Below are 18,977 nucleotides of genomic sequence, written 5' to 3' on the forward strand. Positions count from 1 at the left end.
TCACTTGCCAAAGAATTAACCTCATTTCTCTGAACTTAGGTTCTTAAAATGTTATTGAGTTAGTATTTTGTGTAAAATAATTTTTAAGTCTAGTAAACTTAAAGTTTTAGAGGCTCAATTTCCTTTTTTTCTGTTAAGTTTAGGAAGAATGAATTTCTGTAAACATTTGTTTCTCTTTATAAGCCAAATAGAACAAGTTCTTATAATTTAAGAAGTACTATAATCTAAAAAAAAGAAATTAAAACAAGAAAAAAGAAATAATACTGTAATCTAAGTTATTGACACCCTCTGGAAATACAATAGCACTCCATATACGAGAGGGACAGGCGTTACTGAAGTGTAGACACAGACACACGGGGCTTTAACAGCATCTGTTCCACAACTTCAGCTGCAGGGCAAAAGGAAACACGAAAGCACACAAAAAAAACCCCAGTCCAGATTTCAAGGAGTTGTTCTCCTTCCCAGTGGGCACAGAATCCTTAATTGATTTGAGCTCAACATAAAAACATAATCAGAAACAACCAAGGAGCCAGTTTCCTATTCCCTCACCCAATGGAGAATAATGTATATAACTTTTTGTTAGTGATGCTCAAATTGTCAGACCACGGAACTGGTCTTGGCTCTCCCCAAGAAGGAATAATTCATCAGCCATGTATGAACTAGAAAGAAAAATAAAACACAAAATGAGTAGAGAGGAAATGAAAACTAGAGAAAATAGAGAGTCAGCAAAACTCAAGTCTATTCCTGCTTTGGTTTCACTCTGGAAGCCAAGAAATGGCACCCTTTGGCTTAAGCCACCATGATGTGCCTCACACCTCAGGCAACATGGTTTACCTCGATCTGGCAGGAATGCAGTGGACATTCCGATGAATGACCTCCAGTACTCTTAAAGGATACTTTTGGGGGGATGCCTGGGTGACTTAGTCGGTTATGCATCCAACTCTGGCTTGGGTCATGATCTCACAGTTCATGAGTTCAAGCCCTACACTGGGCTCTCTGCTGGGAGCCTGGGGCCTGCTTCAGATTCTGTGTCTCCCTCTCTCTCTGCCCCTCCCACACTTGCACTCTATGTCTCTCTCCTTCAAAAATCAACATTAAAAAAAGGATACTTTTCTTATAAAAGGTAAAATCAGGGGCACCTGGGTAGCTCAGTCGGTTGAACATCCAACTCTTGATGTCAGCTCAGGTTGTGATCCCAGGGTGGTGGGATTGAGCCCTGTGTCCAGCTCCACACTGAGCGTGGAGCCTACTGAAGATTCTCCCTCTCTCTCTCTCTCTCTCTCTCCCTCCCTCCCTCCCTCTCTCCCTCTGTCCTTCTCCCCTCCTCATGCACTCTCTAAAGTAAAATTTTTTTTAAAAGGTAAAATCATGACTTTAGAACAAATACAGCACAGACATGTGCCACAGATTTTATATATAATAAATCAATTAAGGAAAGGGATAGTACTATCTTACACTGAGTTCAACAATCAGCTTTTTCCCTTAAGTGTTGGTAACTGACAAAAACTCTGTCTTCCTGGGCCTCAGCATCTTAAACATTTTGATTCCATCTGATTTCTAAGACCTGTGCTTGGGGCTCAAGGGTGAGCATGCGCACTGATTGACTTTGCTGGGCTTCCTGCCTTTAGGGCTTTCATTTGCTCTCCAGAACTGTCACTGACTTTTGCTTTCTTTTGCAGTGACAAAGTCCAGGCCCTTTCCTATGCGCAGCACACACGGCAGCTCATCTCCTGCGGTGGTGACGGTGGGATTGTGGTCTGGAACATGGACGTGGAGAGGCAGGAGGTATGTGTCACAGCAGGTCACAGGACCACTCCATGGCCGCTGGGCTGGACTGTGCGGTTCTGGGTCTGCCGAGGAATGCCTCAGCCTCCCCTTCTGCTCATTTCTGCTTTATTTTATGATTAAACTGTGAAATAAGACATGTTATGTCAGAGAATAAAAAATTTTCGGGGGCGCCTAGGTGGCTCAGTCGGTTGAGTGTCCGACTTTGGCTCAGGTTGTGATCTCACGGTTTGTGGGTTCACGCCCCGTGTCGGGCTCTGTGCTGACAGCTCAGAGCCTGGAGCCTGCTTCGGACTCTGTGTCTCCCTCTCTCTCTGCCCCTTCCCCACTCAGGTTCTGTCTCTCTCTGTCTCTCAAAACCAAATAAACCTTAAAAAATTTTTTTCCGTACAAAAGGAAATTCCATTTTTTGTACCCCTCACAAATTGGCATGTAACATTCATGCAATAGAGATTTCATAAGAATTTCGACCGAGACTAAGCTGTTCAGACTTTGAATCTGTTGCTCCATTCATAACCAAAGTTCAGGTGGGAAAAGGGAACCATCTATTTTCAGGCGATTACTCCCTAAAGTGCCCTAGGAGCATAGAAAACTCATGTGCTTTATGTTAGAGAACGGTGGCTAATGTGTGAGAAATGGTACTTGATGAAGTCAGAGTCTTTTTAGTTTGATATTAGTAGAAATATCAGAAATAACTATTTTTGTGCTTTTAACCATTCTCCAGATATAAATATATACTTTGTCATTTTAAGCATACATTTAAGTTTTATCATAGGATTCTTTCTTTATGAGTTTTCTTTTTTCATCTTTGAGCATCTTAACAACTGATGTGTTTACTGAATATCCCCTTTGACAAGGACTTTGAAGTTAACCATTTTCTCATTTCCCTAGAATTACGCGGGGTGAACTTTCCCTCTGACAGTGTATATTCTTCTAATTTATTTCTTTGCAGGGTGCAAGACTTAGAAAAGCAACACTTTAAAAAGACAAAAGCAATTGCCCAACTTCTTTCCACGCCCTCACCCCAATCTCATTTCAAGAGAGTAGTTGCTATTATCCACAATGTAATGCCTTTCAAATGCCAGTAATTAAATGCTTAAGAAGATTAAAGCCTGACTTGCCCAAACCATAAATCCATGGGAGTTCTATTAGTAACTAATTAAAATGATCATTACGCTTTGGAAGTGGGGAATTGTAGAATATGGCTTTTGAAAGCACCGCTTGGCCCCTTCAGTGTAACAGCAGGGAAATCGGTGCAGTGTGCGGTGACCACGCCAGCCAGGCCGTCCATGTGACTGTGGATTCTGTGCTGTAGCCTGCTTTGGGTGAGGGACGGTCACACCTAGTCTGTCCTGACTTCTTCCCAGGCCTAACTGACCAGACCAGGAGAGGGGGAGCCACCGGGCTCTTTTCCATCAGTGCATGCAGCCTCCACCCTTGATGGACAGAGGCCCCAAAGAGGATAATGATGTGGTTTCCAGAGATGAAACCAGGTGGTTGATGGGCTGTCCTTTGAGTCATCTTGCTTAAGTTACACCCTTTGACATGCGGATATCAAAGGGGCACTTGGTACTTGCTGACTGTTTTGAATCTTCTTCTTTGAGTGATAGTTCCAGCCATTTTTTGCAAGGGTCATCTTTTAGAAATGTAAAGACCTGAGATGTATCTGTGGAGCTTCTGGGTCCTGGCAAATGCTATGCAGGGTGCTTAACTCAGGAGGCTGGAGACTTGTAAGGAAACAGTCCCTGTGCTGGCTGACTTTCTGGAAGAAAAGACATGTGGGTCTTTTCTGTTATTAAATGGTATGAAGGATTCGATCGTAGTTGCTGTAAGATAGAACATTAGTGCCGGGTATTTAGGAAGGGGCGTTACCATTGTTGGCTTTCTCAGCAGAGAGTTTGCGCAAGGACATGGCGCTGAAATGAAAGATTGATGGGGCCCGGATGTGCTCCGACCAGAACAGGAAACACCACAAGTAAAGACCAGGTGAACAAGAGAAGCCACCCTATGCTTGTGAGCAGTAGAAGCAGTCAGAGGTGATTGGCGTTGGGGAGCAGAGGGAGACTGAGTGGCTGAGCACACATCGAGTTGACATCTCATAGGCTAAACCTGTGTTTCTCTTATTCGTGAAACCCGTTTTGTCAAGAATCGTTATCATTTTTTAGATGTATATACAATACATGTTCTTTGTAGAAAAATCACAGTGCTCACTAACAAATAGAAAACATGTCACCCACCCCAGAAATATCACCCGTCACATGTTGGCAAAAGTCCTTCCTTATAGTTTTCTCTGCAAATACACATGTACAAGCATTGCGGGGGGTGGGGGGTGGATAAAAAATGGAATCATACCACACATGCTGATTTTGTTCCCTTTTCCTGATCTTTACTCCCATTTCCCCCTCATAGACACCCACTGTGACGCATTTGATACATGTCCTAAACCTGTATGCTTCCTTACAAAAGATGCAGTAGTGTGTGTATGTGACTCGTTTGTGAATTTTCCTGCATCATAAGTGTTTTGAAAAATCACAGCATAGATAAGTCTTTCAGGGATAAAATGTTTTTGCCTGAAAACTTTGTATTACTTTGTCAAATCTGTCTTTAAACTGATTAGAGCATGCAAATTACAAAGCAAATCAAGGCTTACTTCCTAATAACTCTTTGGTTTTGCCAAAATAAATAAACCAAGAATTGGAACTCCTAAAATGTCATCTTTTTACTTTTCTTTTTTGAGACAGTGTGTATAGCTTTAGGTTCATTTCTGCTTGGAGGTGGGAGAATAGGCTAGCCCCCCAAATCTGTTCCGTAACAGGTCTTCTTTGGAAAAGGATTACATCAACAGACAAAAGCCTTTCCAAGCCTTGGCTATGCTGCTGTCCGTTGAATCTCGTAGAGAGAGGGGACGGGCTGTTGTTTGCCACATTTCTGAAACTTGTTTGATCTCAGGCTTCTTTTATATAGTAAGTGGCCTGCGAGTCACATTGGAGTTTCCTGGAATTCACTTTTGAGAAACCCTGGAGTTGGATATATTTGTCCAGGTTCCTTGGGTTCAGTGATAGGTGGAAAGAGATCAGTCTCTCTGCCAAATGATGAAATGTACAGAGTTGAACATGGAACTCTAGAAACAGATGTAGAGTCACCATTTGCATAATCCGTAAAGATTTGCTAAGGAATAACTTTAAGCTTAATACGTCTTTTAAACGCATTTGATACAGTTTCGAGTACTCGTGATGGGGTTGGGAAATAGCGAACAGAGGTGGGATAGTATGTGGTCCATGAGGCAAAGAGCAAAGCCTGCACCCTTGCTGGGCCCTGCCGTGAGTGGAAGGTGGACATGCGGCTTCCCTGAGTACCCACTGAGGCCACATTGTATTCTTCCCACACAGGTAGCTGTGTATATGTGTCATGTGCAGTTACACATAATTATATACAGCCAGAGCGGATATACGATCTGAGAATATGTGATAAAGTCACGATGGCTCTCAGAACTCTGTGTGGTGTGGCCCCAGCCATCCCTGAATGCGCCTGAGCCCCAGCCTGTGCTGTTCCGCTCTCATGGTACTCTGCGTCGCCTTCTCAGGCCTTAGCACTTTCACTTATTTAAGTAATTGACATTCATAATATTTTCTTGTGTAGTCTTCCCTGATAAGTTATAAGCTCCATGATGACAGAGATTCTTTTAATTCACCACTACGTCCCCCAGGGCTCGACGCACAATAGGCCTTCAGTGAATATTTTTTCAATGACTAACTGAGCAATCATACCTCTGTTTCTTGTAAACACATCTTGATTCTGTAACTTTCATCGGTGTTAATCGTTCATTGTCCTCACTGCTCCTCACTGTGTCCTGTTGCGTGCTTTATTTCACAAGACCCCTGAATGGTTGGACAGCGACTCCTGCCAAAAATGTGATCAGCCTTTCTTCTGGAACTTCAAGCAAATGTGGGACAGTAAGAAAATTGGCCTAAGACAGGTGGGTGATACAGATCCCTCATCAGAATGTAATAGAGCGGAAATAACTTCACCCGTGATCTTAGAAGAACCAGCACCCTGGGCAGAAGTTGGCGGGGACGGTGCGGGGGGCAGGGGGGGGGGGGTCAGTTATAACCCTGCAGCCACTTTGTGACTGCACATTAATTTATTCCCTTATCGACTGCAGCTCATTCCTTCTGGGTTCAGTTTCTGTAGTGCCTTGTTCCAAGTAGTTAAGGGATGTGATTTTAGAATTCTAGTGGCGTCTGCCGAAACACATCTTAAAATTAGAGGGGTCACGCTTAGCTCATAGTGGTACCAAACCATGAAATTATGTAAGTGGTGTTTATTTCTTCTTAATAATTTCACTTTCTCTCCTGCCATCTTAGTTTTCGTCATTTAGATCTACTCATAATAATAGAGCATTTTCAGTCTGATTCGAGGTCGGATTTGGTCCTCCGCAAGGAAATCAGTGTCAGTCACCCAGCCTGAGCATGGCCTGAGCATGAATTGGGCTTCACTCATGTTCTCCTTCATCCAGCAGCATAATCTGTGGAGTTCATACTAATGATGGCTGGGAGGGACCGAGAATGGGCGAAAGGGGGCTGTGGTAGGGGTGGGGGAAGGGGCGGGTGCGGTGGCACGAGCAGATGTCTTTCCAGCAGCTTTCCTTTGAATAAAGAGCCCTGAAGAGAACACGCCTGGTGTGTTCCTTCAGTTTCCTGGGGCGCTCTTGTTTAACATCCTCCCCTGAATGCTGTTGACCACGCCTGAGCCTGGTAAGGCAGAGGCGTGGGAGCCACAGCAAGCGTGCGCTCTCTCTCCCACCAGCACCACTGCCGCAAGTGTGGGAAGGCCGTCTGCGGCAAGTGCAGCTCCAAGCGCTCCTCCATCCCCCTGATGGGCTTCGAGTTTGAAGTGAGGGTCTGTGACAGCTGCCACGAGGCCATCACCGATGAAGAGTGAGTTCCAGCAATGCGCGGGGCTGTCAGGGTGAAGGAGAGAATGTGATCTGGGAAGCTGCCCTCGGCACCTCAGCCGTGACCGACGGTGTCCTCGTTCCTGCTGGTTTAGAATATAGACCATGGCGGGGCACCTGGGTGGCTCAGTGGTTAAGTGTCCTTGTTTTGGCTCCGGTCATGACCTAATGGTTCATTGGATTGAGCCTCACTGCTTGGGATTCTCTTTCTCCCCTTTCTCTCATGCTTACCCCCTCCTCCTCTCTAAATAAATAAATAAACTTAAAAAAATTTATAGAATATAGACCGTGGCAAGTGGGTAAAGCCCTCCTTCCTTCCAAGAGATACGTGTTCTCTTACGAGTCAGGAAAAGGGAGTACACGTGAAGAATTCATGTCTTCTGTGCTTTTCTCCACCCCCAAGGACATGTGCACTGCAAACAGATGTTCTTCCAGCAAACCCTTCTATCTGTTTATTTCCTTAAGGGTTGCTCAGGAGTGTAGGAACCCAAGCTTCACTTTCTAGCCCAAGCTGGTATCTTTACAGGAGCTGAATCAGCCCACAGGCTCCAGAAGTTGGCGTCTTCTCCAGAATCGCTAAGCCACTTTACCTAAGAGGCCAGGACTGCCGGCCGTGCGGCTACTCAGTCTTGCTTGTTGGTCTTGCCCAATAACCTAGGACCTTAGGTTACTGCACGTCAGCGTTGGGGTGTGTACGTGGAGGGGCACATCTGTGTTACCCCTTGAATGCCGCTACTTCCAAAGTGCCCCAGGAGTAAACAGAATGCTTTGCAACACGTTCCCCTTATATAATGGATGACGGCACGCTCTCCTGAGGAACTTACCTGCCCGATTCTCCCCCACCTACTCCCGTACCTTGTCTACAGTAGAATCGTTTTAAGTATAAGATAGGTGTCTTGTAAGCGGCACGTAGATAGAAACACATTTAAAATGCACCGGAGGAAGTCAGCATTTAAAGGAAATTCTTGGCAATTAATAAACCAAAGCATTCTCTTACAGATAACCCTAATTTGTGTGTTTTTTCCTTCTTATTTATCCATATCAAATATAAATTAAGATGCCCTTGCATCAATAAGCATTTATATTCATTGATTATTTTCCACTCATCATATGTGATGGAATTCATAAGAGAGTTCTTTTCAGTAGAGAGCTGCAAGAAACTTTAGAGATATTCTAAATTAATTCTTCATTTAATAGATAAAGACACAGACCCAGATAGCCTAGGCAACAGCACATTGAACCTAAATCTTGAATTCTAAATATTGGAAAGTGACCGTTTTAGAATACTCAAGGTCTGTGCTGCAGACTTAGCTACAGGTAACAGCCGTCTTCAGAGAGCCCACTGCAGAGTGGGCCCCCTTGAAACACGAGGAGAGGACAGCCGTCTCCTTCCCTATGTCCCTCCTTCCCCCTCCTCCCCATGTCACCGTTTGTCCTGCCTCTTCTGCTTTGCCTCTAGACAACCTAGGCAGTTGACAAGCCTTCTTACCAAAAAAAAAAAAAAGCACAGATGAAAAAATACAAAACAAATAATGATGTTTGTTGATAGGTTGTTTTACCGGTTAAAGAGTTAGAACACCATAGAAAAACTAAGAAGCCTGCGAGTTAACACCAAGAACACAAGGAAATAGATTAGGCAGCCCTTCAGTTAGAATGGTAATAGTATCTTAGGCTTTGTAACTGGTGTGCTTTTTGTTTTTAATAGGCACAGGTACCAGCAAGTTCTTCTGAGACTTAGCAAAAGCATTGAGGCGTTTGTTTTAAGATTTGTCAAAAGCATCAATAGAGATTTTCAAAGGCTCTATCAGAGCAACAAGTAATCCGTAAGACTTTGGGAAATGTCATCATCTCTTTCCCATTCTGGAGAAGAGAAGAATCGTTGCACCTTAAGAAAAAAAGTCATTAACAGGTTCCCAGGGACTAACAGTAGATATAAAGAGTAATTTTAAAGTGAGTAAGTCTTGGGGCGCCTGGCTGGCTCAGTCGGTAGAGCATGCAACTCTTGACCTAGGGGTTGTGAGTTGGGGTCCCATGTTGGGTACAGACTTTACTTAAAAATAAAATTTAAAAAAAAAATTAAAAAATAGGGGCACCTGGTGTGGCTTATTTGGTTGAGCGTCCAACTTCAGCTCAGGTCACGATCTCGTGGTCCATGAGTTCGAGCCCTGCATTGGGCTCTGTGCTGACAGCTCAGAGCCTAGAGCCTGCTTTGGATTCTGTGTCTCCCTCTCTCTCTGCCCCTCCCCCTGCTTATAATCTGGCTCTCTCTCTCTCAAAAATAAATAAACATTAAAAAATAATAATAAATAATGTGAAGCAGTCTTAGCCATTTGGCTGCAAATTAGGGCTTAATGACACCTTAGGTCTCTTTCATTCATGTGTCACTACTTTTCACTCTCGGAAACTTACTTTGCTCCTTCCAGACGTGCACCCACGGCTACCTTCCATGACAGTAAACATAACATTGTGCATGTGCATTTCGATGCAACCAGAGGATGGTTACTGACTTCTGGAACTGACAAGGTTATTAAGGTAGGATGCCATCTCATTTTAGAAGCTTTCCATCTTTGGCCCTATGTAAATATACCGGAGCCCCAAGACTGTGTGAGGTCTGCTCACAAGGTTACTCTCAGCGGAGAGTGTTTTTGAGAACCCATTATGTGCCAGGCCCCACGCCAGGACACGGGCTTCACACACCAAAATCGGACGTGGCTCTTGGCTGCAGGCAGCGGGTAGTCTACTGGGGACGTACTCTGTCTTTTTGACGGTTACTAATAGGTCATGTGTTCAGCAGCCAAAAGAGAGATACAGGCAAGAATTACCTGAAGAATTCAGTGGAGGGGGATGGGGCTGCTGGAGATGGCTTCAGGAAGGTGGTGGGGTTTGAGCCGAGCATTGAAGGAAAGGAAGGACTCAGGTAAGCCAACAAGAAATAAACGAGCTCTTTCCCCCGTGAGATCAATTAATCCAGAAGTATTCCTCCAGGGCCTCTCTGAGGACTGTGCTGGACCGCATGGATTTGGTACTACAGCAGAGGCCCAGGACAGGAGGGGCCACAGCTGCGCCACCCCTGACAAACAGGCACAGGCTCGCCCGGCGCACCGGCCCACTCTGGGCCCTTCTTGGAGGCGGCCACAGGATGCAGTGCCTACAATAACCCCCTTCGAAGCCACTAGGCCTCTGTGACTTGGAGCAAGTTAGAAGTCAAGTCTGGGAGCCTTGGTTCCTTCATTTTTGAAAATGAGACATCTTAGAGGACCTTGAGAAGACTGAATGAGGGAAGATACAGAAAGGACACAGCACATCCCTGGCGCCCATTGGGTGCCTAACATACGTCTGTTCCCTTGCCCCTTAAGTGAATCAGATCTGCCTTATTCTCCACTGGCTGGATTGAAATTCCCCACAGCCACGGTTTTAAAGTTTACGTGAAACATTTTCGTGGCAAAATGCTACTTAATAGATTTAGAAAGCACGTTAGCGTAGCTCCTAGTTGCTTCTCAAAACGTTCGCTTGGATTCGATGGGGACTGTTTATCCTTAGCACAATTGAATTTTTAATTCATCAGATGTTTTCTTTTCCTTTTCACAGTTGTGGGATATGACCCCAGTCGTGTCTTGATGACACTGCAGGCATCACAAAGATAGTATTTACTCAAGAAACGGTTGTTCTAATCCACATCATTACTGGAGCTGCAAGCGGACGTGTGAGAGTTCGAGAGAAACTGCAGAGCGGGGCTGAGCTGACGGGGTAGCAACGCGTACAGGGGTGAGCTCGTGAGTGAACGCTGGCGAGGGAGACTTTCAACGCGTTCATACGATATAAAAGAAGATATTTTTTTAGCAAATGGTTTATACGGTCTGGCTGTGCTACATTGTTTTGAGCATACTGAAAACTTTGTGTGGGGTGTTTAATTTTTACATTTTTCAACACTTCGTTTTAGTTGTTGCTTTGCGTGTTGGAGAAATGACGGAGGCATCTGTTCAGGGTATTTTTGGTCATTATAAAGTCGTTTCCATGTTTTCTTCACTTCCGGCACATATTCTGTGGTCAGCGTCTTTTTCTTCTGTTACCTACTCTCCGCTTCATCGACTCTTTGCCAGTGTGTTTATATTTACGCTCTTTCTTCTCAGCGTTTCCGCTTTCACAGAAATCCTCTTCAACAGAGAGAGCTGGGAAACCATTCATGTGGGTTTTCCAACCGACTTCTTGAATCACGTGAAGAGTTATCCCTTTGACACGTCTCACTCGCTCATGTTCTGAGTAGACATGACCTTGTGCTTCTGCCTCCGTGTCTCCGTCTTTCCCACGTTACAAAAAGGCTGTGAGAAAGCTGCTCCCAACCACTGTCCCCACAGAGGTGGGTGATTGTAACTCAGAGCTTCAACTCGCAGTGCCTGGGTCATTTCTAATTCAGTTGGAGCTGTCTGAGCCTTTTCTGTTTTGGCTTTATTCACATAGCTCTTCCTTGCTCACAATATTCAAAACAAACACAACACAACAAAACAAAAACCCATGACCTTCGGTGGGGGGGGGGGGGGGAAGCATCTGTAAGATGTGTTTCTCCACGCTGCACCTCTGAATTTGAATGTGTTTGTTACTGCGAGATCGTATCCTGCTCTACTCACCATCTGTATTCTCTTCCCCTTTAAAAACTAGATATTTAAAGATTTTGATCTTAATGTATTTCAGAACACTGTGCACACTTTCGTACTAAACCTGTGTGATCTGAGACGTAAAAGGTCCCGAGTCGTACAGCTCATACCGTGTTCTGGTTGGGAATGTTAAAAATTTTTTAAAAAGTGGGTGGGGAGCTTAGAAAATGAACCTGAAGAGCTCTCAGTTGAAGGGAATCCAGACAGACTTGATGAAGTGAAATACTCTTATGTGTAGTGACTCACCTCAGGCCATTGAAGTCCCTTTTAGGAATCTTATTTTCACCTGTAAAGCCAGACTGCGTTAGCAGCAGGCATGCACGATGAGCCGGCCTCGTTGTGCACGCTTTACATGTACCGCCTCGTCACCCTCCCCTGGCAGGGGCGGCCGGGGATCACTGAGTCTTGAGATCACCAGGTTAAATCAAGCCTCGCCGATAAACAGGCCAATGACTTGCCCTTCACTCTCCATATTAGCTTGTGCATTCCTGATTTGACAGTTTTTTGGTGGTAGTATTTGAACTGCTCCCGAGTTTTCTTTCGCTTCGGGGGAAGCCATTTTTTTGCCCCTCAGCGACTATTCATTGCTTTTCTTTCCAACCAGGAAAAGTACTACCAGCCTTACATGGCTGCGGTACTCCCATTCTCTGAAGACCCCTGACACTGGCCCGTGTACGACCCGGGGAGGGGGCTTCCTAGAGAGGGTCCGCTGCTGCAGCGCTGGGACACAGGACCAGTGCGCACGCCCCGTGCAGCCAGAGTAATGGCGGCCATCACCCGAGACCTCAGACCGGATGAGCTCACGTGCCCAAACGCTAAGGTTGCACGTGCGCATGCGCGTGCACACACGCCCACGGAAGCGGTTACCACCGGTCACGTCACTGTCCCCTTCCACATGACCCTTGCTTACCATCAGTTAGTTGCCTCATAACTAATCGAGTCTTTTCTGCATGATTGTGAGAGAGCTTTAAAAAGGGAATTCAAATATTCAAATATCTATATTATAGTCTACTACGAGAACTTGGAGCCGCTTACTAAGTTGCACATGATAGAGAACCATGTGTTGGAAATGAGTAATAGAAATTAATCTGTTTTCCCTTCCTGGGTTTTGGAGCGTGGCCTGTATAACGCAGAGGGAGAAGTGTTAGGGAAGCGGTAGACCAGTGCCCCTCAAGCCTGACGTGGCTGTGAGTTAGGTCTAGACGAGCTCACACCCCACCGGGGAAGCTGCCTGCCCCTATGGGGTCACGAGTGTATACCGCGGTCCCCCTGGTCCGTGACCCTGCACTTCACTGCAGCCATCTCCCTCCCAGCACGGCGGGACCCCAGCCCTCAGAGCCACTCGGAGGTCGAAACCACTCGACACCCCACCGATGAGAGTCGCGATCGGAAACCACAGATGTATCGTGGCATCCGCTGCTCCGCCTTTTCCTTTTTCCTCGTCTGTGTGGGTGCTTGAATTTGGTGAGAAGCGCTTAGCAAACCAACTGTGCGTGTTCGTGATACTGTGAATTCTTTGAGTTTTACATTGAGTGCCTCCGCCATTTTTGTGACTCATGGAGAGAGAGACGCGGGTGGTGCGTGTCTTCCAAGCATTTTGTGGCTGGAGGCTTCACCCATTAGGAGTGAAGGCTGGCACCAGCACTTGGCTCTGCTCCTGTCCAGGTTAACTGTCAGTTCTTGTTTTGCCCTATTGGAATTGCACTTTACATATGTTTTTGCTCTGTTACTTGACCAGTTCCGGCAAGTGATGCCTTACCTGAAACTGGCAAAACTGCACACGTCATGCACAGACTTATTCTTCGTTTGGTAGGATAAAACCAATCACCTGCTCTCAGTTTCTCCAAAGAAATGTTACTGGAACCTCTAGCTGCCTGGGTTTGTGTCCACAGTAGCGAAAGTCGTTTTAAATTAAGCACTTGGAATTGCATGTCTTTTTATATGCCGTCAGTCAACGACGTGTTTCTCATTTGGTTGTTTGAATTATTCAAGGAATCATAAAATCACAAAACTGGAAGGGATCTTCAGAGATCTAGAATGTTCCAAGCAGAAAACATGTAGTCACACCAGACAGTTGGATACAGCTGAGGTGTAAACAAGAGAACCTAAAAGAAGAGTTTTTGAGGAACAGTTGCTTTTGGACCTTAACTAGTAATGGCATGACTAGGAGTGACTTCAAGCAGCTCTTGGGAACCAGATTTGATTCTCTTATAGGTGAACCTGACACTTCTTTTGGCTCCAGCCTTGTTTACGAGTGGGTGGGTACTACTCAATGAGGCAACTATTGCTGGTCTTGATCAGAATAAACTCATTCTGGCGCTCTTCTCCATGGACCACCCCAGCAGCCAAATCCAAGTGGAAATCCGAGGGTGTTGAAAATTCATCTTCCCTTTTGTCTGAAGGCTAGCCTTGAGTCGGTCTTTCTTAGGGAACGTGATCACCTTTTCATGGTTTGGGATTCTTTTTTTTTTTTTTAATGTTTATTTATCTTTGAGAGAAAGAGACAGAGTGCAAGTGGGAGAGGGACAGAGAGACAGACACACAGAATCCGAAGCAGGCTCCAGGCTCTGAGCTGTCAGTCAGCACACAGCCGGACATGGGCCTCGAACTCATGAACCACGACATCATGACCTGAGCCCAACCGACTGAGCCACCCAGGTGCCCCAGATTCACTTTTAAAAAGCATAATTTACTTTTGCTTAAAAATCAATTTTTAAAGCCTGGATTTTAACTTTTAAGTAAAGGGATAGCTCTAAACTGTGTACCAAAGTTACTGGCCACAAATATTCATTAAATGAGATTCCTTTGCTTTTGCCTTTTCATTGTTTAATTGTATGTAAGCGATCTCCTTCACTAAGATATATATTTTAAAGTAAAAGAAAGCACTTTGCCCAAACAGTCTTCTTTTTCTCTCCTTTAAAATAATGGTAAATCTTGGGGCGCCTGCGTGGCTCAGTCAGTTATGCATCCGACTTCGGCTCAGGTCATGATCTCACGGCTCGTGGGTTCGAGCCGCAAGTCAGGCTCTGTGCTGACAGCTCAGAGCCTGGAGCCTGCTTCGGTTTCTGTGTCTCTCTCTCTGCCCCTTCCCTGCTTGCGCTCTGTGTCTCTCTCAAAAATAAACATTTAAAAAAAATTTTTAAATAAAAATAAATAAAATAATAGTAAATTTTAACTGAAAGTGGGTATCTAGCAAGTTGACTGGGAAGCACAGAGTTCTCTAGGTGCTCCTAGAGATCGTAGCCCTCGTGAGCCATCTGTTGAGTGTCCATCACATACGAGGGCTTTGAACTAGGCCCTGGGGTGCCGGGGTCCACTTCCTGGCCTGGGCAGAGGCCACACGGGGGAGCAGATGGGTCATTTCAGCCCCATGTAGTTCATTCAGTGAAAGGAGCATGCTTGAGGTCCCCCCCCCCCCCCGGGGAGTTCTGCACAGGGTGCCCCTCCCCCAGCAGAAAAGGTTTCTGAGCCGGTTAAAGGTGGAGGTGGGGTTAGTGGAGTCTGGAAGTGACCTGTAGGCTGCAGAAACAGAAACAAATGCCTACGATCTGGCATCAGCCTGGTACGCAGAGGCCACAAGTGGTTTGGAGTTGCCGGAGAATAATCGCGCGCTCAAGCGGCAGTCCTGGGGCCCGAGCTCTTGTCATTACGGGCGGGCCCGTGCAGGGAGGGAGGCCGCACACAGTTCGCCAGGAGGGGTTCACTCAGAGTTTGAGAGTCAAGTTTTCCTGCAGCTGAGGCTAGTATCAAAGTTTGTTTTTCCTTTAGAAATACCTGGGATTGTTATGTTAAAATGGCCCTTGGTAATTAATTTTTGAAGTTTCTGGAGGCACAGCCCTGTCCTGGAGGCCGTGAGGTGGAGCTGGAGACCGCTGCATGCATGGACTCGGCCTGGGAGAACTTGCCTGCTAGTTCCCTTATTGCGCAGGTGGGCCAGTCTCGGCTGCTCCCCTTTGAGAAAGGAAAGAGCTTGCCTGGGGCAGGAGGAGACTGTTCTAGACAACTGTGGCCAAGCCCCTCGGGTGCGTAAGCAGGAGCTGCCCTCAATTTCCCTGTTGGCCTTAAATCGTTCTCGCAAGTAATGGGTCATCTCAATACAGTGTGGCAAATGTGATAAATCCTCCACCTAGTGGCACTCGCCAAGTGGAAGGGAACATTTTCCTCAATTCAGAGACTGTGAAAAGGGCTCAGGCAGCCCCCACCTCAGAGACCCGACCCTGCGCAGCCAGGGCACCCCAACATTCTGCCATGGGGCTCGGCACTTTCTAGTTCTTGCCACTGCATCCGTTCGCCTTTGTCTTGCGCTAGCCAGGTATCGTGTGTCCGTAACTTAATTCAGGGTACCCGTGTTCATTTTTCAACTTCTGCTCAAGTTTACAACCAAGAATTACATCCATACCAACCCTTGGGGTTTTTAGTTTGTAATTTTGCCCGTGAACATTATCCCTTCCACTGAGAAACCTATTTAGGCCTAACACCCAAAAGCAGTCTTCAGAAATTAGATCTGCCCAATACTGGAGTGGGATTCCTCCCTTTGTTCCCCGTGCCAGGAAATGTTTGCACAGCCAGTAGACAGCCCCTTGTCAGCAAAGTGGGAGGGAGGCTGAAGCCTGGAGTAGGGATCGAATTTGATGATCGTCCTTAAGACCCCTTCCAGTCCTGCGATCCTGTGATTCCATTTATGTTGTTCACTGTTTGACTAGTGGCTGACATAGGAATGTCTTTGTCTTCTGTCACATCACATAAACTGCTTACTGCGTGTTTCCATCTAGAGGTCTGAAGAAGATAAAGAAGGTGGAACTTGATCATGGTACCATCTCATTAAAAATAGATACCTCAAACTGTCCACCTTTGTGACTTAAGAAGCGTATCTGACTTTCTTGGGAGAGACGGTGTCAGGGAACCGCAAGTTAGTTTTGACATTAGATTTAGGATCTGACCTTGATAACCTTTCTCCCTCGGTTCTCTGGGAATCAGAAGAGGGCGAACTATACTACAAAAAGGGAAAATGGTTTGAAAAAAGTATTTCATTTGTCTACACTTTTCTTTTTCCCATCCAGGTAGATGGCAGCCTTAGGTCAGTAGCATCCACCCGTATGAAGTATAGACCAAACACTTGTGTCACTGGTAACCATGGTACTCTTGATATATTTGTGTTTGACGCCATTTGCCTTGCTTTTTTAATGACTTTTTTTCATGTACTGTCATTTTGCAAAAGAAAATCTTTATATGAAAAGGACAAAAACTGTTACTAACTGGACAACAGGGAAGGTGCTAGCTCCACGTTCGTGCCTGCCTCCCACTCTTCATAACCAGGGAAATGGACTCTGCCATCCTGCATGCCGTCAGTCTGTGGCCACCTCCGCACCTGGCCGCAGCAGGCACGTCACTTTTCGGGTGTCTTTTTCTTTCTTTCTGAAATGAGATTCCCCAAGGGGTCAGGCTGAGAAGGTAATGAGCCCGAGGCTGGAACCGATCTCTCACGTGTGGTTCCAGCAGAACCCTCCGGCATGGCCATGCTGTCTGCCGGTAGAGTCCACCAACCAGACCGGACAGGCTTGACCTTGACTTCCTGACTGATCCGGTGAGACGGAGCAAGAATTTCTTACCATGTCAAAATGTCTGTATCCCGTTCTCTGTTCAAATGCTGCTGGATGTTGTGAATGTTTTTCAACTCTGCTCACTTTCCCACTGTGTTCCCTCTGACTGAAACATGCCTGTAGCCATTACCAATGTAAGAGACTCTCAATGCAAAGTTGCCTCCACGGTTTAAAATAAAATCTCTGTGGAAACCTGCCCGCATCTGTGGTCCCTCATTGTTGTCGTCAAGCTGAAACGTGCGGCCACATGCATCCCAACAGCCCCGCTTTGGTGTTAACCGTGGGAGGGAAGGGAAGTCTCTGGGCCACTCCTGCACCTGGCTGTCTAGACCTAGGGAGAGCCACAGTCTGGAAACCAAGGTGAGCCACCGTTTACCCCAGGCTCTGCACAGCAAATGGGCTGTGGCCGCGTAGTCCTTTTTCTTTTCTTTATCTTTCACATAAGTCTGCTTTAACTGTATTGAAACTTTCCAACTGAGGAGAAAGGACTTCAGGGCTAAAAACTCAGGAAGCCAATTTTATGGATCGGAAGAGAGGTGGGAAGAAAACAATGGCTTGCATGGCACTGAACAGTGGGTGGGGTCGCTGGACTGCCCTTCACACCAAGGCCCTGTGACTGGTGGCCCCTCTCCCTCCTGGCCCCTTTGTGACAACCCACCCACACCCCACACTCCAGAAGTACCATCCACTCCGCCCACCCCGTTTTCTTCGGAAAAGGACGGATGCAAATGGAGCCGATACTCGCCGACCTTCCGGGCAGGTGCACCCAGAAAACCCCTTCCTGGGGTGCCTTGGCTGATAGCCTGGATCTGAGCACCTCTGAGGAACCGTCCACTTGGGTTTTCCTCCTCTATGAATGATGAGTGAGGGTTATTTTGCCTTGAACACCAAGAACGTATGTAGATATTTCTATATGTGTTTATTTCTATATGTGTTGTTACAACTTTGCAGTCATTAGGAGGTAAAATGGGGTAACACAGAAGTTTTTCAAACTAGCACTAGAATGCCAAGTACGTAATATTTTTTTAATGTTTATTTTTGAGAGAGAGAGAGAGAGCGTGCAAGCAGGGGAGGGGCAGAGAGGGGGCACAGAGTCCAAAGCAAGCTCCAGGCTCCAAGCTGTCAGCACAGAGCCCGACCTGGGGCTTGAACCCACGAACCATAAGATCGTGACTTGATCCAAAGTCGGACACTTAACCAACTAAACCACCCGGGCGCTCTGCCACGTGCATTACTGAAGCCACTCCTAATCTTAAGCAAATGTAAACTGGCCTCGTGTAATTTGTTCATGTAAATATGTGCTATCCCAGAATCATGCTTTGAGCCTAGGGCCACAAAGGGGCTGCACACGATGGAGGCAGGGTGGAGCCCTCTCCTGGGGTACGGAGGTGCACAGCCCATTAGCACGTCTCCCTCTTCCCGCCCTGCTTCCCTCAAACCAACAATGCGGGGTGATCTTAAACACAGAATTTTTAAGAAAACCAAATTTTCAAATAAAGGAGAAATTTTCACAGGGGGGGAAAAACCTGCTGCTGAAGATGAAGGTTGGCTTGTTCCTGGCCCCAGTCATATTTATTTTAAAATTAAAGTTCCCAGTCTTCCTAAGTTCCTCGTCGCCAGGGGGAGGTAGAAGTGGAGTCCGCCCACCGGCCCTTGGTGCCTGCCTTCCCTGGCCCTGAGTTGACTCTGGTCTGGCTTCCTTAGATCTCTGAGCCAGCTCTTCAGGATTTCTATTCGTTTCCCCTCTTCAGTCGATGAGGAGGATGGTCTGGCAAGAGGGCAAGTATGTGGGAACCGATTTCTGAGCTAAAAGTGAGGGAGAAACCAAGCTGTGAGAACGGCAGCTTCGTGACTGGCCTCTGCCTGTGGCTGCAGGGGCTCCAGATGGGTCATGTCAGCGACCCCTGCCGGGGGCCCACAAGTGCCGCCCCAGCCCTCAGGGGTCCACACGGAGGAATGTCCTGATGCGCTACATACAGCAGGGAG

At 46.4% G+C, this 18,977-nt stretch overlaps 1 protein-coding gene across 1 annotated transcript in view; it reads left to right on the forward strand.

Annotated features, from left to right (window-relative positions):
* Window positions 1-17,187, forward strand: part of WDFY2 (WD repeat and FYVE domain containing 2) — a 183,507-nt gene extending 166,320 nt beyond the window's left edge. Inside the window, exons 9-13 of the mRNA XM_025924453.2 lie at window positions 1,680-1,785; window positions 5,660-5,761; window positions 6,592-6,722; window positions 9,163-9,271; window positions 10,328-17,187. Of these exons, the coding sequence (XP_025780238.1) occupies window positions 1,680-1,785; window positions 5,660-5,761; window positions 6,592-6,722; window positions 9,163-9,271; window positions 10,328-10,357 (478 nt within the window). The 3' untranslated portion in view covers window positions 10,358-17,187. The remainder of the gene's footprint in view (window positions 1-1,679; window positions 1,786-5,659; window positions 5,762-6,591; window positions 6,723-9,162; window positions 9,272-10,327) is intronic.
* The last annotated feature ends 1,790 nt before the right edge of the window (window positions 17,188-18,977 follow it).

Source organism: Puma concolor, chromosome A1 (assembly GCF_028749965.1).
Source record: "Puma concolor isolate L17-30 chromosome A1, mPumCon1.1.hap2, whole genome shotgun sequence".
Classification (NCBI taxonomy): domain Eukaryota; kingdom Metazoa; phylum Chordata; class Mammalia; order Carnivora; family Felidae; genus Puma; species Puma concolor.